The following is a 16,753-nucleotide window of genomic DNA, read 5'->3' as shown; positions in this document are numbered from 1 at the left end:
TTGACCAGTGGCCCGATAAACAATTAAACGCAATCTTGGCAACTGTTGAAACTCGGACACATGTCGACTGTCCCGCTGAGAAGCAGGAGGTTTTTAAAGCGCGTGCCTCCCTGGTAGCTCAGCGCCAAAGTTATTTTGAACGCGACCCGCTACATGCGCGTGACCCGCTACATGCGCGTGGGCCGCGCGAACGCGCAGCTGTTTGGAACCATGAGTGAAGATGACGGATTCGGTGGTCGCAGAAGGGCATGTCAAAATTAGGGACGGCAAAAAGGTAAAATATCTTTGAGAAAATAACTTTGGGGAGCTTGTGTGCAAGCATTTGTTCGGCCTTACGATGTGTTGACTTGTTTTGGCGTTTGGTTGCAGTGGAAGAGTCGGTGGGTTGTTCTGCGTAAACCCTCACCAGTGGCAGGTATGTGAGCGCCTTACATTTGACACCTCACAGGTGATTTAGTTGCTCTGCCACATTTATTTGTATAAAAACTCTAAGTACACTTGTTTTCGTTTAAGAAACATAAACTTGTGTTACAGTTCATTAACTTAAAAAAAAAAAACTTTAATCCATCTCCTGGAGAGTAGGGTAACAATTGTATGCAGTTTCTCAAAGAATAATGTGTTTTTTAAGTGTAGGGAATCGTGGATGTGTGGTAGCCCAACACCGTGTGCCCCATTCAGAAGTCCCTGCTGTCCAGACCTTGTATTGGGTTACGTTTTAAAGAGACACTCTTAACGTCCCTTAACGCAGTTCACTGAGAGACAAAACGATGGTCTTGTATCCTAATGGTGGCTCTGAGGTTAAATGACGTGACTGTGAGATGATGGCAGAGCTGTGTTTTAAGAGAGCTTGTGGTTTTCATCACACTAGTCAGTTCTTGCTCTCTGTTGCAACAGCTCGTACTTGTTTAAAATTTGGATATAGTTAGATTTTGTGCAGGCCATCATTGGAAACTTTTGTGGGACCCCGTTTGGCATGCTTGTCACAGTCTTGTGCAACTGCTGCAGAAGGGGAAAACTGTGTTTACTACCGAGCAGATTCCCCGCCAGATCTTAAAGTAGTACTGACAGGGGAAATCGTGAAATGCACAAGTTGATGCTTTTCATTAGTGCTGTTCAGAAGACAGAAATGTTCTGTGTGTAGCCTGATCTGAATAACAATTACGAAGGATACGAGATGAGTTACACTCGTGATGGGAATATCCCGTTGCTTCTCAGACAAAAAGTCAAGCCGTCACAGGAGAGTGTGTTGAAGGTTTTCCTCAAGGCACTCATTTGGATATTGCGTGTCACGTTTTCCGCTACGATTGTTGTACGATCTGGTGCGGGATCTGCTCCATAGTTTAGTGGTGTCTCTGCAGCACGCGGGTGGTGGAGAGAGAACTCGCAGGTCAGACTGTAGTGCCAGCTGTTCGCTGGCCTGCATGTGATGTAGTTAGTAAAGGGTGGGAGGTGTGGAGGAGAGAATTAAGAGGGAGAGATGTTTTGTCAGTTGATGCATGGGTGTGTGAACAGGAGGGATATTTGACACCTCTCTCAGTTTGTGATGTTACACAAACCATACCACCACCACTGCACACACACACACACACACACACACACACACACACATCTTACACACACCGGTCTCTCGTTCTAATTGTCTTTCTCTTTATCATTATCGCTCATTGTCTTTCTTTCTCTCTCTCTCTGCGTGTCTTCCTGTGTGTGTGTGTGTGTGTGTGTGTGTGTGTGTGTGTGTGTGTGTGTGTGTGTGTGTGTGTGTGTGTGTGTGTGTGTGTGTGTGTGTGTGTGTGTGTCGCCCCTTCTCCCCGTCTCAGACTGCCTGGTGCTGCTGGTGTATAAAGAGAGAGGTGTGAAGGAGAGGAACAGTGTGGTTCTGGAGCACATCTGCGGTCTGGAGGTGGTGGAGAGCAGGGAAGGGGTGGCGTTCTCCCTCACCATCCTGTGTCTCTCTAACGCTGCTCAGCTGGGCTTTGACAGCAAGGAGGCCCTGCTGTCCTGGGACCTGCGGCTTCGATACTGCCTGGGGGAAGGTGGGCATGGTGTTATGCTTCTGGTACTGATCTAGAAACAGGTGTTCTGGTACTGGCTTTACATCAGGTGTCCCTTCCCTTTGCTTTTAAAGTACTAGGAAATACTAGGAAATCTCTTGTTTATGCAGTGGGGTGGAATGTATTGTTTTCTAAGCTGACCTCACATTTCTAGTGTAGTAGTGTTTACCATATAAGCTCAGCCAAAAAACTCCTAACATTATTGAGTTGTGGTCAGTTACTCTAATGAATTGTGCCTGCAGTGTGAAGTTAATTAGAACGTACGGGTGGTTGAAACAGAATCAGACTCTCTTCTGAACCCAGACTCTCTGTGTGGTACCGGTGCAGCTGAGTCAACATGTAAACTCAGGTCTTGTGGAACAGGTGTTTACGACCACTGCCTTGCAGACTGGACACGGAGAGGTTTTGTTGTTGCCATTTTACACTTGGCAAAATAATGTAATATGTGTAAGAATAAAGGCATCTTCAAACACAGTGGAGAACACTAGCTTGCATTCTAGCAATTAGACTCGATTAGATTGGATTAGATAGTGTGTGTGTGTGTGTGTGTGTGTGTGTGTGTGTGTGTGTGTGTGTGTGTGTGTGTTTCTTCAGAAATGTATGTCACCATGTGCATATGTGTGTTTGCACTTGTGTGTTTGTGTACGACTGGGAAGTGTGTACGCCTGGTTGTCTTGAAGTCTGTGTGTTTTGATTTCCATTCCTTTGAGTGAATCACACTCACTTCTGACAGGTTGGTTCGTCTATACCCAGCAACCTCACTTTATACACACACACACTTGTAGTTTAATGGAAGAGTAATAAACACATCATAATGGATTCACCTCACGTTACAGTAATGTTCATAGTCACATACTATATACACTTACAAATGTTCCTCAGTAAAACGGTTTAAAACTCAGACAGCTGTTAGTCATTACTGTTAATTCTCATTGCATTACATAAAATGTTTGTATAAAGTGTGTGTGTGTGTGTGTGTGTGTGTGTGTGTGTGTGTGTGTGTGTGTGTGTGTGTGTGTGTGTGTGTGTGTGTGTGTGTGTACATGTAGCTGTATCAGACTAATTATGTGTGAAGATACTCTGCTTTGACTTTGCAAGAATACTCAGGCAGGTGTGTTTAATTAAAACAGTCCCTTACAATAATGTAGAAAGGTCATGCCTGATTCTTCTTGTGGTGTTGTAAGCAAAATCTTAACTATATATCTCTCTCATTCTCTCTTCAGTACACAGTTTTGATGTGATAGTTTTGCCTGGCACTAAGCTGGAGAGTGGTCTCGCCACACTTCATTTGTGCAACGACCTGCTCGTCATTGCCAGGGACCACCCCCCAGTCATCACTGGCCAATGGAATATTTTGGACCTACGTAGATACGGACCAGTGACCAATGGCTTTGTGTTTGAGGGAGGGACTCGCTGTGGTTACTGTGAGTAAGCGTGACCAATTGGTATGCTTCATCCTGACTTTATTTTCAGGGTACTGTCTTGTGTAACAGGTCATTAAACCCTCCATACATTTGCATGCATTTAAACACAGAAGAATATCAGAAACACTGTTATGATGTATACTGTAAAAATGTAAAATAAAAAATAGTGTCCTGTGTCACAAGCTGAAAAGAAGATCTGGAAATAGGTTTGCACTGAAGGAAAGGCAGTCCTGCTCTCATGTGAAGCCTCGGCTGGTGGTGGAGACTTCACCTCGGCTGGTGGTGGAGACTTCACCTCGGCTGGTGGTGGAGACTTCACCTCGGCTGGTGGTGGAGACTTCACCTCGGCTGGTGTTGAGACTTCACCTCGGCTGGTGGTGGAGACTTCACCTCGGCTGGTGTTGAGACTTCACCTCGGCTGGTGGTGGAGACTTCACCTCGGCTGGTGTTAAGACTTCACCTCGGCTGGTGTTGAGACAGGAGCATGTTCTGAGCGCCACAGCTGGTGGTTCCTCGGTGCCTTAACGTTGCGTATTTATGTTAAGGTTAAATGATCACAATGGTGAGGTTGTGAATGGTTGAAGTGTGTGATGTAAATATGTGCAGTTGTATATCTAGGAGAAGGTTCATGAGGTGAATGAGTGCTGGTTGGCTATGGAGGACTTCAGATCCAGGTGGTTCCTCTTTGAGACACACTGTATTGGCACAGGAGCTACCAGCACAGTTAACAGGAGTTACCAGCACAGTTAACAGGAGTTACCAGCACAGTTAACAGGAGTTACCAGCACAGTTAATAGGAGTTACCAGCAGTTAACAGGAGTTACCAGCACAGTTAATAGGAGTTACCAACACAGTTATTAGGAGTTACCAGCACAGTTAATAGGAGTTACCAGCACAGTTATTAGGAGTTACCAGCACAGTTAACAGGAGTTACCAGCACAGTTAATAGGAGTTACCAGCAGTTAACAGGAGTTACCAGCACAGTTAATAGGAGTTACCAGCACAGTTATTAGGAGTTACCAGCACAGTTATTAGGAGTTACCAGCACAGTTAACAGGAGTTACCAGCACAGTTATTAGGAGTTACCAGCACAGTTATTAGGAGTTACCAGCACAGTTAATAGGAGTTACCAGCACAGTTATTAGGAGTTACCAGCACAGTTATTAGGAGCTACCAGCACAGTTAATAGGAGCTACCAGCACAGTTATTAGGAGCTACCAGCACAGTTATTAGGAGTTACCAGCACAGTTAATAGGAGTTACCAGCACAGTTATTAGGAGTTATCAGCACAGTTATTAGGAGTTACCAGCACAGTTATTAGGAGTTACCAGCACAGTTATTAGGAGTTACCAGCACAGTTAATAGGAGTTACCAGCACAGTTATTAGGAGTTAGGACAAACAGGATGATGTAATGTAAATCTGACTTGCAAATAAGCACCCATAGTTGTACTTAAAAGAAGATTCACAGCCCACTGCCCTGAATGAGTGGGTGCTGGTGCATAGCATGTAACTGAAACGGGTGTTGACCCTTGATGGTCGACCCCTCTGACTGACCTTTGACCCAGAACAGAGAGTGCAGCTTGGGAATGAGTCTAGATCTCCTCCGAGGGTCAGATAGTTGACAGGTGCTGATGGTGATGGTATGTTCACGGTAGAATGATGACAGGTGAGTATATGTGACAGGATTAGTCACTCATTTTAACATGCTGTAATTAATGAGATACATGAGAGTGTGTTAACTGTTGGACAGGTTGTTTGGTTGTTAGTTTTGCTTGTTATGTTGTGTGTGTGTGTGTGTGTGTGTGTGTGTGTGTGTGTGTGTGTGTGTGTGTGTGTGTGTGTTGCTTGGGGTAGAAGAGGGATACATCTTCAGTTCTGGGTGGTCTGGTTTCCAGGGTGACGGATGTGTCTCCTTGGTCACCTCGCACATTCATCTCATATATTACTTGGGTGTTGAGAGAAAAAACACACACACACACACACACACACACACACACACACACACACACACACACACACACACACACACACACACACACACACACACACACACACACACACACAAACAATACCTGCATGCACACCATTACCACATCACATATACCCACACACTTATAATATCTTGTGTGTGTGTGTGTGTGTGTGTGTGTGTGTGTGTGTGTGTGTGTGTGTGTGTGTGTGTGTGTGTGTGTAGGGGCTGGTGTTTTTTTCCTGTCTTGTGCAGAAGGAGAACAGATCAGCTTTCTGTTCGACTGCATCGTACGTGGCGTCTCCCCCTCTAAAGGTCCATTTGGACTCAAGCCACTGCTGCCAGGTTTGTTTGTGTGTGTGTGTGTGTGTGTGTGTGTGTGTGTGTGTGTGTGTGTGTGTGTGTGTGTGTGTGTGTGCATGCGTGTTTGGCTGGATCATTACAGACTAACGAGAATAGCGCATCATGTTTGTGAGTATTTCTGTTTTCACACTTCGCCCCAGCCAATCAGAAATTAGCTCATCACCTATTCTTACACTCACAAAAAGCATTAATAGAGGCCAAGGAGGGTTGATGGGGGAGGTAGAGAATGAGTCTAAGGCACAGTTCATATGACCAAAGTCCGCACTGCTCCCACTCCCGTTTAGACCACAGTAGCCCCACAATCCTATTCTCCAACACTCCATGTAACCAGAGCAGCATCTTCGAGTGCAACATTGACATGTAAGTATATTAGCAGCAGATATCATGACTCTGTCATCCGACAGTAAGAGAAGAATATAGGTGGGAAATTCACCTCCTTCCACCACCTGTTGTACCTTTTATATATTCAAAAAATATGTTGATGTTTTTATGCTGATATTAAAAACTGAAATAATTGTCCTAACTTTTATATTTTTTATTTGCATAAATTGCATCACTGCCAAAAGATCAACACATTTCTTCTGCCTGTCTCTCTCTCTCTCTCTGTGTCTCCCTCTCTCTCTTTCGCTTTGTGTGTGTGTATGTGTGATTTTCTCTGGTAGCATGCCATGGTTCTCATATATCATGACTATTAATAGTAGTTTAAAATGCTAGTCAAACACTGGGGTGTTTGGCTAACTCCCCAACCCCAGCATTCATAGCATCGCCCTGCAGTACCTGCATGCACAGACAGAGGGCAGTATTGAAAACCCCTGTGTAGAAAAAGACGAGACAGAAGAAAGATTACATGGATTATTCCATTTGTTTTCCATTATGTCATTGTTACGTGTGCGGGCTGGTATGTTGGTTAGTGTTCATTGGTGATTAAAAACAAATAATTCTCTCCACCCTCCAATCATCAAAGCCAGATTTACATACTTGCAAGTAGCGCTTGTATCCATATGTGCTGCTAAATACTGGTCTTGCACTCCTAATGTGGAGAAAGTTCAGTCTGGAGTGTTTGCCTACACTGCAGGAATTACGCTGTTTGATATCACACAAACATCTTTGTTGGCTACAGTTAACATGTTTTTGCTGGACCGAATGTCTGACCAGTTACCATTCCCACTTGTGCTTTAAGACCTACGGGTGCTTGGCCCAGTTTTCAGTGCTGAATTTCAGTGTTGTGAAGTGCTGAATGTGTCCTGTAGGGTTGAGTGTATGAGATTCTTGACTCCTGTTGTCCTGCCTGTGTGCGTCTCAGAGTCCAGTGCTCACGTAGCGTCGGTGGAGGCCCGGCTGGATCAGGAGGCTGCCGACCTGGAGAAGAGACTCAGTCTGCTCTCTCACTGCACAGGTTTTGTCCGTTTGTCTCGCTCTCCGTCTGGGTGCTGATGTCATACGCAGCAGGCGTCTGGGTGGTGATGTCATACGCAGCAGGCGTCTGGGTGCTGATGTCATACGCAGCAGGCGTCTGGGTGCTGATGTCATACGCAGCAGGCGTCTGGGTGGTGATGTCATACGCAGCAGCCGTCTGGGTGCTGATGTCATACGCAGCAGGCGTTTGGGTGCTGCCTGTGATCTCCCACTCCCTTCATACCTGATGTAGACAAGCTTGGCTTAGATCGCCTTACTTGATTTTACCCACTATGTAAATCACGTGACTTAGCAGTTTCCTAGTTTATACAAATGTGTATGCTAAATTTAGACGAATAAAAACAGAACATGATGACTAAAGATTTACATATAGGAGTAATTGGCAATGAGCTGAATCACAACAGAGAAGCGATCAGTATGCAGGGTGGCAGATCTCTGCAGACAGGAGTCACTGCAGTAGACGTCGTCCGTTTGATTCGCTCTCGTTTTTTTTTTCTCGTAGCATCCAGCTCCAGTTCTTCCACAGCGGATGACCGCAGCACATCCGGGTCCTCCCACAACTCCGACACCAGCCATTCGGATTCCAGCGTTGGCAGCCACCTTACCAAGTGGGCGGAGCCAGCTCCACCCATCCTAGCTGAGCTTTCGTTCCCATCAGCGAATAAAATAGCCCCCCACAGAGAGGAGAAACTGTCGGTTACTGTGGTGGCTGTGCCCGGAGTGCCATCTAAGCCCGCCCCCCTTGCAAAGGCTTCAGGAGATTGGCTGGCAGAGCTCCTCTGACAGCGGCATTGCCACAGCAAGCCACTCCTCCTCTACCGGCAGTTTTTCATCGTACACAACAAGCATAGACACAGGTGGCCCAAAAGAGGAGTATAGCTCTTTGTTCAGCCTACCCCCGCCCCCAAACCCCGAAACGAACCCGTGCACCTGCCCAGCAGTCCACACCCACGAATACCAGGTGCCTGGTTCGCTCCGCTACCTGTACGACACGCCCCGCAGCCTTCTGCAGTTCCCCATGGACCCTGAAGAGGGCGCCGAGCAGAGCAGACGGCCTGCTCAAGCACCCGCGGAACGTCCAGCCAGAGGAAGGAGCGACGAGCCAATCAGAGAACAGGCCAGTGCTTCAGCTCCTTCGCTGTGCATTCCAGAACCCCCCAGAGACTCCGCCCCCTCGCTCCCCCATCGCAGTGGCTCATCCCACTCGGACTTGCAGCTGGGGACGACCAGGACGACCTGCTCTCCCCCTCCTGCTGCTTCTACACTCCTGTTCACCACCTGCTCCGTGTGCAGGGGCTTCAAGGTACGTGAACGAGACCGTTTAAACAAATTCATCAAGTCTTACGGCAGCAGTTTTGAACTGAAATTTGAATTCAGCCCATTCTTTCAATAATTGATACCATTTAAACCATTCAGCTGATACGGTTCACCAGCACAGGCATGAAAGCCAACCCGTAGGTCATGCGTACCTGTGGTTGCCGTCTCTGCTGCTCACGCACACCGGCACTGAGGGTCACCCTCAGCGTGACCCTCGACCCCAACCAACGACGTCACACTCGAGGCCCCTGTTTTGTTTACTCACCCTTCACGTAACCAGGACGAGGCACGTTCCTTCACACGGCTAAACTTTATTAAGGCTGTTATGTAAGGGTAGCAGTTGAGCAGGTCGGAGTGTCGTGTTGCAGGAGGAACGTTGCCTGTTCAAGGGCAGTTTTCACACGCAAGGGCAGGGGCTATAGAATCTGCTCTTACTGCACACTTAGAATTCTAACCAATAGCCCGCCGGTTCGTAACAACTTAACCCCATTTATTTATGTCAGGTGGTCACCAGATCGGCGTGTGCACTTTGAGACCTTCTCCGTAGGACAGTAATAGGCCTGCTACTGTAAGCGGACTTCGGCACTGTATTACATCTGGCAGCTTGCTAAGAGGAAGTTGGAGCACGGCCTTGTGGGAACGCTCTTTCTGAATGTTCCAGAGCTCAGCTGCCGCCATTCAGATAAATGTGATCAAATAAGCAGATGACATTCACGGAGTTCTTGCGGCTGTACCATGAAGGGGCCGTGTGGAAACTCTGATATTCACACATCGACTCTTTTCTTTGCTGTCTACTATGATTTGTGGGGCGCAAAAGATTCCACCATGATACAAAAAAAAAAAACTGTATGAGAGCTTTGTGAGGTGGGCAGAAGACAGCTGCAGGTCACGTGGTCTGTGACGTAGTAGAGGAGGTGGAGTGTGTGACGGATGTGGTTTTAGTCTACTGCACACTCCCCAGGGACGCCTTCACCCTGTGTCTCACACCCCCTGTACTGTCTGTCTGTTTTCATATGCCCATCTGCGTCTGTCTGTCTGTCTGTTTGGACTCTCCGTTCACTCTATTTCTGTCTCTCTCTCTCTCTCTCTCTCAGTTCTAATGCCCGGTCTGTCTCTCGTCCCACCCACCCTGTCTGTTTCTCTGTCCTGGCATGGTGCCCTGAACACTTGTCACATGCCCTCCTGTACTCTGCCTGTCTCTCCTTCACTCCCTCTTCCTGCCTGTACTCTGTCCTCCACTCGCTGTCCTGACCTGTCTCTCCTCACAGACCCCCTCCCCCTGTCTCTCCTCCACTCGCTGTCCTGACCTGTCTCTCCTCACAGACCCCCTCCCCCTGTCTCTCCTCCACTCACTGTCCTGACCTGTCTCTCCTCACAGACCCCCTCCCCCTGTCTCTCCCCCACTCACTGTCCTGACCCGTCTCTCCTCACAGACCCCCTCCCCCTGTCTCTCCTCCACTCACTGTCCTGACCTGACTCTCCTCACAGACCCCCTCCCCCTGTCTCTCCTCCACTCGCTGTCCTGACCTGTCTCTCCTCACAGACCCCCTCCCCCTGTCTCTCCTCCACTCGCTGTCCTGACCTGTCTCTCCTCACAGACCCCTCCCCCTGTCTCTCCTCCACTCGCTGTCCTGACCCGTCTCTCCTCACAGACCCCCTCCCCCTGTCTCTCCTCCACTCACTGTCCTGACCTGTCTCTCCTCACAGACCCCCTCCCCCTGTCTCTCCTCCACTCACTGTCCTGACCTGTCTCTCCTCACAGACCCCCTCCCCCTGTCTCTCCTCCACTCACTGTCCTGACCTGTCTCTCCTCACAGACCCCCTCCCCCTGTCTCTCCTCCACTCGCTGTCCTGACCTGTCTCTCCTCACAGACCCCCTCCCCCGTCTCTCCTCCACTCGTTGTCCTGACCTGTCTCTCCTCACAGACCCCCTCCCCCTGTCTCTCCTCCACTCACTGTCCTGACCTGTCTCTCCCACAGACCCCCTCCCCCTGTCTCTCCTCCACTCGCTGTCCTGACCTGTCTCTCCTCACAGACCCCCCTCCCCCTGTCTCTCCCCCACTCGCTGTCCTGACCTGTCTCTCCTCACAGACCCCTCCCCCTGTCTCTCCCCACTCACTGTTCTCTGACCTGTCTCTCCTCACAGACCCCCCTCCCCCTGTCTCTCCCCCACTCACTGTCCTGACCTGTCTCTCCTCACAGACCCCCTCCCCCGTCTCTCCTCCACTCGCTGTCCTGACCTGTCTCTCCTCACAGACCCCCTCCCCCTGTCTCTCCTCCACTCTCATTTCAGTTGTCCATATCATTAGCCGCCATGGCAGGCTGCCTTGGGCTTTCTGAGCTTTAACCATTTGCATCTTCTGCCTTTAGCACACACACACACACACACACACACACACACACACCGGCATCTTTCTCCCTACCAGGTCCATACCAGGTGAGCCCCCCTTAATTGAAGATGATGCGTTCACCGTAATGTGAATGCAGTGAACAGGACGAGCAGTGAACAGTTGGATGAGAAAACATTGGCTCCTCCATTTGGTCCCACTTAGTCATGTGTCCTCGTGTGTTCATGATTGCACATGAAGTGATATTGTAAGTGGCGATACTGTACTGTACAGCCCGAGAAGGTGATGGGATCAGACAGACTGGGGGGGGGGGGGGGGGGGGGGGGGGGGTAACAGAGCAGTTACAGACTTCGGTGTGTTCTTGCTGTGACTCTCTGTACCCTACTGCTGAGCATTAGATCAAAGCTTCAAAATGACATTATGAGCAAACTTTCACACTCTTCCCGTCACGACGAGACACTCAGCTCCTGCTTGACCAGAGTGGCAATGCGTCATCAGGGAGGCACTGCTTCCCGGCGCCGTGGCCCAGTGTCCAGTAATCCCCGTGATGGTGGAGAGGTCCGTGACAGATGGGAGCGTGGCCGGGAGTGTGCTGTCTGTGTGGGGGGCGGCTCGCGGTCCCCTGGCCTGGTCTCGTGACGCGCACACAGGCTGCTTACAGTGATCAACCAGAGATTACACACATTAATTTTTTTTGTTTTTGCTGATGTGAACTGATTGGCAAATTTGGTTTTTGACAGAGAGCTTCAGTTCCTTTCTCAGTAGCTCCAGTTCAGAGTGGTGTAGCAGGTAAGATCTGGAACAACCTCATACCACTCTGACAAAATTTTAACCACTGTTTAATACTCTTGAATAAGTTTTGATATTAACTGTTGGCAACTTACTGTTCATTAAATCTGTAAGATTTAGAGTAGAGAAGAGGCTTTTACAAATGTGATCCTCTCAACACATTAGATATTTACCTCAGCAGGTGAGAAACCGGCCATGCTCCCCACCAATCAGGAGCAGAAGAATCAAACGGAAACATCTACAGCTTCTTCTCTGACCAATCACAACCCAAGGAATCCGTCATTGAAGAGAAGAGAAGCCCTAAGGGGCTACACAGACAGCTTGTCTGACCTGTTGGGCCACTACTGCCCTGGGGATTCTGATATGGTATCGGTCCAACCAGGCCTGACTCAGACCCTCCAGCGCTGCTGTCTTCCAGGCCACAGCAGCACGGGAGCAGGCAGAACCAGCCTGTATGAGCCAATGACGTCAGCTTCAGCGCCGCACCGTTCTCCTGCGCCCTGGCAGCCGAGACTCTCCTCTCCTTCCCATCATCCCTCTCGCTCGCCAATTTATGAGAAGTGTCTGCAGTGCTGGACGGGCCACGGCGCCTGTGCGCTGCCTGGACCTGATGACCCGGCCCGCGCAGACACCTCGGGGCAGGAGGACGAGCCGGTTCTCCCACCCCTGCGCCTCCTGGACGAGCCACCCCTGCACCTCCACGACTTGGCCGCTGGTCCCAGGGAACCGAGCTCGGAGAGGCTTCCCACACTCCTACGTTCAGCCTCTGCCCAGCCAGCCGAGCGGCTCGGAGATGTGGAAACCTCAGAGGAAGGTAAGAGATTGGCCAGCTGACCCACCTGGACATGCCTCTGATGTAAGGGTGTCAAAACCACTCTCCCCCCTCCTCCTCCTGTACAGAGACGTTTCCCCAAACATCTCCTCATTCTTCTTCTCTGTCCTTTTCTGACATTTACTTGTGGTGCTCTCTTCTTTTCCTGTCCTGTGTCTCTCACCCTTGACCCCTCACCTCTGACCCACCCCACCTATGCGTTATTGGTTTGCTTTCCTTTACTGCTTTGAAGTGTCTATGAAGAGAGCGTCTGGCTCTAAAATGTTTCAGCATCACCATGATGTCATTGGGGCATCCATTATTACAGTGCCATGTCCCAAAGTTTCTGACTAAAAGCCACTATGGTGTGATTTGGACTGACCGAAATTATCCCGCATTGGTGACATTCCATCTCCCTGAAGTGCAGTAATGTGTTTAATATCCACTCTGAGGTGTGTGTGTGTGTGTTTGTGGGGGGGGTAAGCTCTGTTTTGAGTAATGATTCCAGTCAGGCTACGAACATTAGCCTTCTCTTGCCCTACTTTGCTGTCTCCTGCTACTCCAGCCTTCTCCTACCCCGCAGTGGGTCCAGGGGAAGCTCTGTCACTTTAATCAGACATTTCAAGCGTTAAGATTCTCAGATGAGATGCTCTCCCCTCTCATCCATGTGAACAAACATCTGTGGAAAGGCAACAGCAGGTCCTTAACACCCTTACAGTCACCCCACACTGTTTTAGAAACGCAGTGTGTGTGTAGCATTGAACAGGTTAACAGCAGGTGAGTGACCAGGTCTGCATACCAGTGGATGAGTTGTCCTGCGTTCTGAACCAAAGTCCATTTTCTTGTGCCAAAGAGCCCAAGGTGTCTGACCGCCCTTACGTGACCAGGGGGATTAACGTGCAGATTGTCGGCACATGCTGCTGTTGGTCACGCCGTGTTCCTGTTTCCTCCTGTGCAGACGACAAACCTAAAGGTGCAGTGGAAAGAGACAGGTCGGAGTCTGCCTACCAGATCATGGAGGACAGAGGAACGCGCAGGAACTCCGAGGTAGAGTCTGTGACGTAGCCGTTTGTTGATCCAGATCTTGGAACGCTTGAATCAGAAGCTGAAGTGAGATCTTTAGCATTCCGAGACTGCATGAGGAGGGTTACTTTAGAATGTATTAGGTAAGTCTCAAAATAATTTATAATGGTTGTGAGATGTTCGGGGGATCTGTTTTTCATACGCACTCTAATGTTCTCACTGAACAACTCCTGAACAAGAGCATCACGACTCGTCTTATTATTCATGACATTCAAGCTGGTCTCGTTCTTCTCGCAATGTGCCCATGTGGCTTTGAGACTAGACCAATCGAAGGGTCTGCTACTTCCTTAGGCAAGCTGTGTGTTCGTGTGTGTGCGTGTGTGTGTCAGGGAGAGGAAGAGAGGCATGTTTATCATCTCCTAAATGTCTAAGCTAGTTAAATCTTGTGATCAGTACAGGGTTCTGAGCAGTGTGTGTTGTGTAAGAGATTGGACTGAGATTTTCTCACCCTCCTACAAACCACAGTCATAAAGAAAGAAAGCCTGTCACACAAATGCTTCTCTTTCTCTCTCCCTCTCTCTCCTTTTCTCACTCTCCTCTCTGCATGTCTCTTTCTCTCTCCCTCTTTCTCTCTCTTCTAGCTTTTCACATTGTCTCTTCTGTAAACACACACCCTGCATAATGGGCTTAATGATCAGGCCCAGAGTGAACCTCTTGCCAAATCAAAGGACACTGCACTGTAAGCGTGTAGCAGTGTTTGTCCAGACAGGTTACATAAGCAATATGTGGAGTGGTACTTGCAAACGCTAAATGGCCCAGTGGGGGGTGTGTGTTAGCACCGATGTGGACACCACTAGTCCAGCCCCTTAATTCAATTACAGTTCATCACCTCAGTCACTCTCCTGTCTTTCATCTGGTGCAGTTACGCACACTTCAATACCACCCTGTCTGTCTGTCTGTCTGTCTGTCTCTGTGTCTTTCTCATGCATGCTCTCTCTCTCTCTCTCTCTCTCTCTCTCTCTCTCTCTCACCCAATGCATTACAGCAGGATTCAGAGCCGATAGGCAGCCATGTATATGAAGAACCCCTCCCCCACTTTCAGTCACTTTGACAGATAACAAATGAATAAGTGTGTGTGCCGTACTGATGTGTAGACTGTGACGGTCCCGGACGCGTGTTGCTTTCCTTCAGTCAGGTGAGACGAGCAGGTGTGAGCTAGCGGCTGGCACCGGACAGCAGGGACACCTCCACCAGAGCCAAGGTGAGACATCTCAGGTGGGCTCTGTCCCACAGAAACATGTCTGACTCTGCAGTACACTTATTAAAAGGTCTTTCAGTTTAAACAAGTCTAAATGTTTCTTTTTGTGTGTGTGTGTGTATATATGTGTATATTTATTTACACTATGAGATTCAGCCTCTGTTTTAAGGCACTTTGGGATAGGCGTGCATGCAACACTACTCTCTGAACACCCATAAAGTTGGGTAAGTACTAAGAGATGAGGTCAGACTTCAGGTCAGGTTTGGATATGGTGCGTTCTTTAAGTTCTTCTAAGAGGTAGGTTGACCCTTGACCCATAAACCACAGAGCAGTTACAGTTACAGAGTAAAATATCTGTGGCCATATTTGTGTGTGGTTAAGTGGGTGTGTTTGAAGTGTAGCTACAGTGTTCTGTGTGAGTGAAACCCAGTCCTAGGGGACTATAATCCAGTCCATGTTTTCGTCCCAGCACCCAGAACGTCAGCAGCAGGGAGACGTGTCCTAATTGTTTAGTGTAGCAGTGTGGGGGGGTGGGGGGGGGGGGGGGGGGGGGGGGGGGGGGGGGGGGACACAGCACAAATGCTGAGTTTGCTGAACTTTTGTATTGTCTGAGAATCCTAAGAGGACTGGACAGAGGACAATGTCTCTGTGTGTATCTGTGTTGGTGGTGATAAGAGGACTTCAGCCCATAAGTTGCTGGTTACCTGTACAGGTTAAGCTGCTTGAAATGGCATGTTCCACAGTGGATCCTCCTGAGTGCTGGTGTTTATACATATATCGTGTGCACCTACTGCTTTATATATATAGGATTATTGTCCTCACCTCCCAAGTGAGGCTGCAGTGAAGACATCTTACTAGGCTTCACACTTTCTGCACATCCTGTCTAGCACATGGCTCTGCCAGTAGAGACCAGACTGAGACACAGTGAACCCATCAGCAGACTGAGACACAGTGAACCCATCAGCAGACTGAGACGCAGTGAACCCATCAACAGACTGAGACGCAGTGAACCCATCAGCAGACTGAGACGCAGTGAACCCATCAGCAGACTGAGACGCAGTGAACCCATCAACAGACTGAGACACAGTGAACCCATCAGCAGACTGAGACACAGTGAACCCAGCAGCAGACAGAGACACAGTGAACCCAGCAGCAGATAGCAGGAGACATAATGTCCCTCTAGACATCTTGTTTATGAGACATTATGGCAAACCTGCAACATTAGAGGAAATCACTTGCAATTCATTTAAATCTGAAGTATATAGTTGAATTTTTCATTCAAATATAAATACATTTAGAATATTGCTATTGTATTAGTATATTACTATTGTATTTCTATACTGTAATTTTATTTCTATACAGTAATTGCAAGGATTTCTTTGCTACTTTATTACTTGATTACTAATTGAAAACCTGGAAAAATACTAAGTTTTTAAAGCCTGTGTAAAGTAAGTGCTGTTTTTGGTGAAAATGCTTCCACATGAGGGTAAAATGAGGATATGAATATGCCCTAAAGCTGTGCTGTGCTGTGAGTAAGGCTGGTCTGTGTGTGTGCAGAGACCGCTGATGGGCCCAGGGGAGAAGGGGGTGATGTGTGGGAGGATACCCCATGGCCCAGAGGGCAGCACTGAGATGGAGGACAGGGGGTAACAACACCAGCTCCTACACCACTGTCAGGGGTAACAACACCAGCTCCTACACCACTGTCAGGGGGTAACAACACCAGCTCCTACACCACTGTCAGGGGTAACAACACCAGCTCCTACACCACTGTCAGGGGTAACAACATCAGCTCCTACACCACTGTCAGGGGTAACAACACCAGCTCCTGCACCACTGTCAGGGGTAACAACACCAGCTCCTACACCACTGTCAGGGGTAACAACACCAGCTCCTACACCACTGTCAGGGGTAACAACACCAGCTCCTACACCACTGTCAGGGGGTAACAACATCAGCTCCTACACCACTGTCAGGGGTAAC

The 16,753-nt window shown here is 48.7% G+C and overlaps 2 protein-coding genes across 2 annotated transcripts; both read left to right on the top strand.

Annotated features, from left to right (window-relative positions):
- The first annotated feature begins 128 nt into the window (after positions 1-128).
- On the top strand, positions 129-9,979 carry LOC143497219 (protein Dok-7-like). The gene is made up of 7 exons (XM_076993096.1): positions 129-274; positions 370-415; positions 1,818-2,033; positions 3,275-3,475; positions 5,671-5,790; positions 7,112-7,204; positions 7,727-9,979. Exons 1-7 carry the CDS (start codon positions 221-223, stop codon positions 8,005-8,007), a joined length of 1,011 nt encoding a protein of 336 aa, XP_076849211.1. The 5' UTR covers positions 129-220; the 3' UTR covers positions 8,008-9,979.
- Positions 9,980-11,873: 1,894 nt separating this feature from the next.
- LOC143497208 (uncharacterized) lies at positions 11,874-16,401 on the top strand. The gene is made up of 4 exons (XM_076993046.1): positions 11,874-12,492; positions 13,448-13,536; positions 14,704-14,773; positions 16,328-16,401. Exons 1-4 carry the CDS (start codon positions 11,874-11,876, stop codon positions 16,399-16,401), a joined length of 852 nt encoding a protein of 283 aa, XP_076849161.1.
- The last annotated feature ends 352 nt before the right edge of the window (positions 16,402-16,753 follow it).

Source organism: Brachyhypopomus gauderio, unplaced genomic scaffold, assembly GCF_052324685.1.
Source record: "Brachyhypopomus gauderio isolate BG-103 unplaced genomic scaffold, BGAUD_0.2 sc103, whole genome shotgun sequence".
In the NCBI taxonomy this organism is placed as follows: Eukaryota; Metazoa; Chordata; class Actinopteri; order Gymnotiformes; family Hypopomidae; genus Brachyhypopomus; species Brachyhypopomus gauderio.
The sequence above is the reverse complement of the archived record's forward strand: the minus strand, read 5'-3'. Positions and strand labels throughout refer to the sequence as shown.

Bases quoted from the DNA above. Each gene is read 5' to 3' on its own strand.
- LOC143497219 (XM_076993096.1), top strand. From the start codon at position 221: ATGACGGATTCGGTGGTCGCAGAAGGGCATGTCAAAATTAGGGACGGC. The intron at 275-369 runs GTAAAATATCTT...GTTTGGTTGCAG, and splicing joins AAATTAGGGACGGCAAAAAG to TGGAAGAGTCGGTGGGTTGT. The intron at 5,791-7,111 runs GTTTGTTTGTGT...TGTGCGTCTCAG, and splicing joins ACTCAAGCCACTGCTGCCAG to AGTCCAGTGCTCACGTAGCG.
- LOC143497208 (XM_076993046.1), top strand. From the start codon at position 11,874: ATGCTCCCCACCAATCAGGAGCAGAAGAATCAAACGGAAACATCTACA. The intron at 12,493-13,447 runs GTAAGAGATTGG...CCTCCTGTGCAG, and splicing joins TGTGGAAACCTCAGAGGAAG to ACGACAAACCTAAAGGTGCA. The intron at 13,537-14,703 runs GTAGAGTCTGTG...GCTTTCCTTCAG, and splicing joins GAACGCGCAGGAACTCCGAG to TCAGGTGAGACGAGCAGGTG.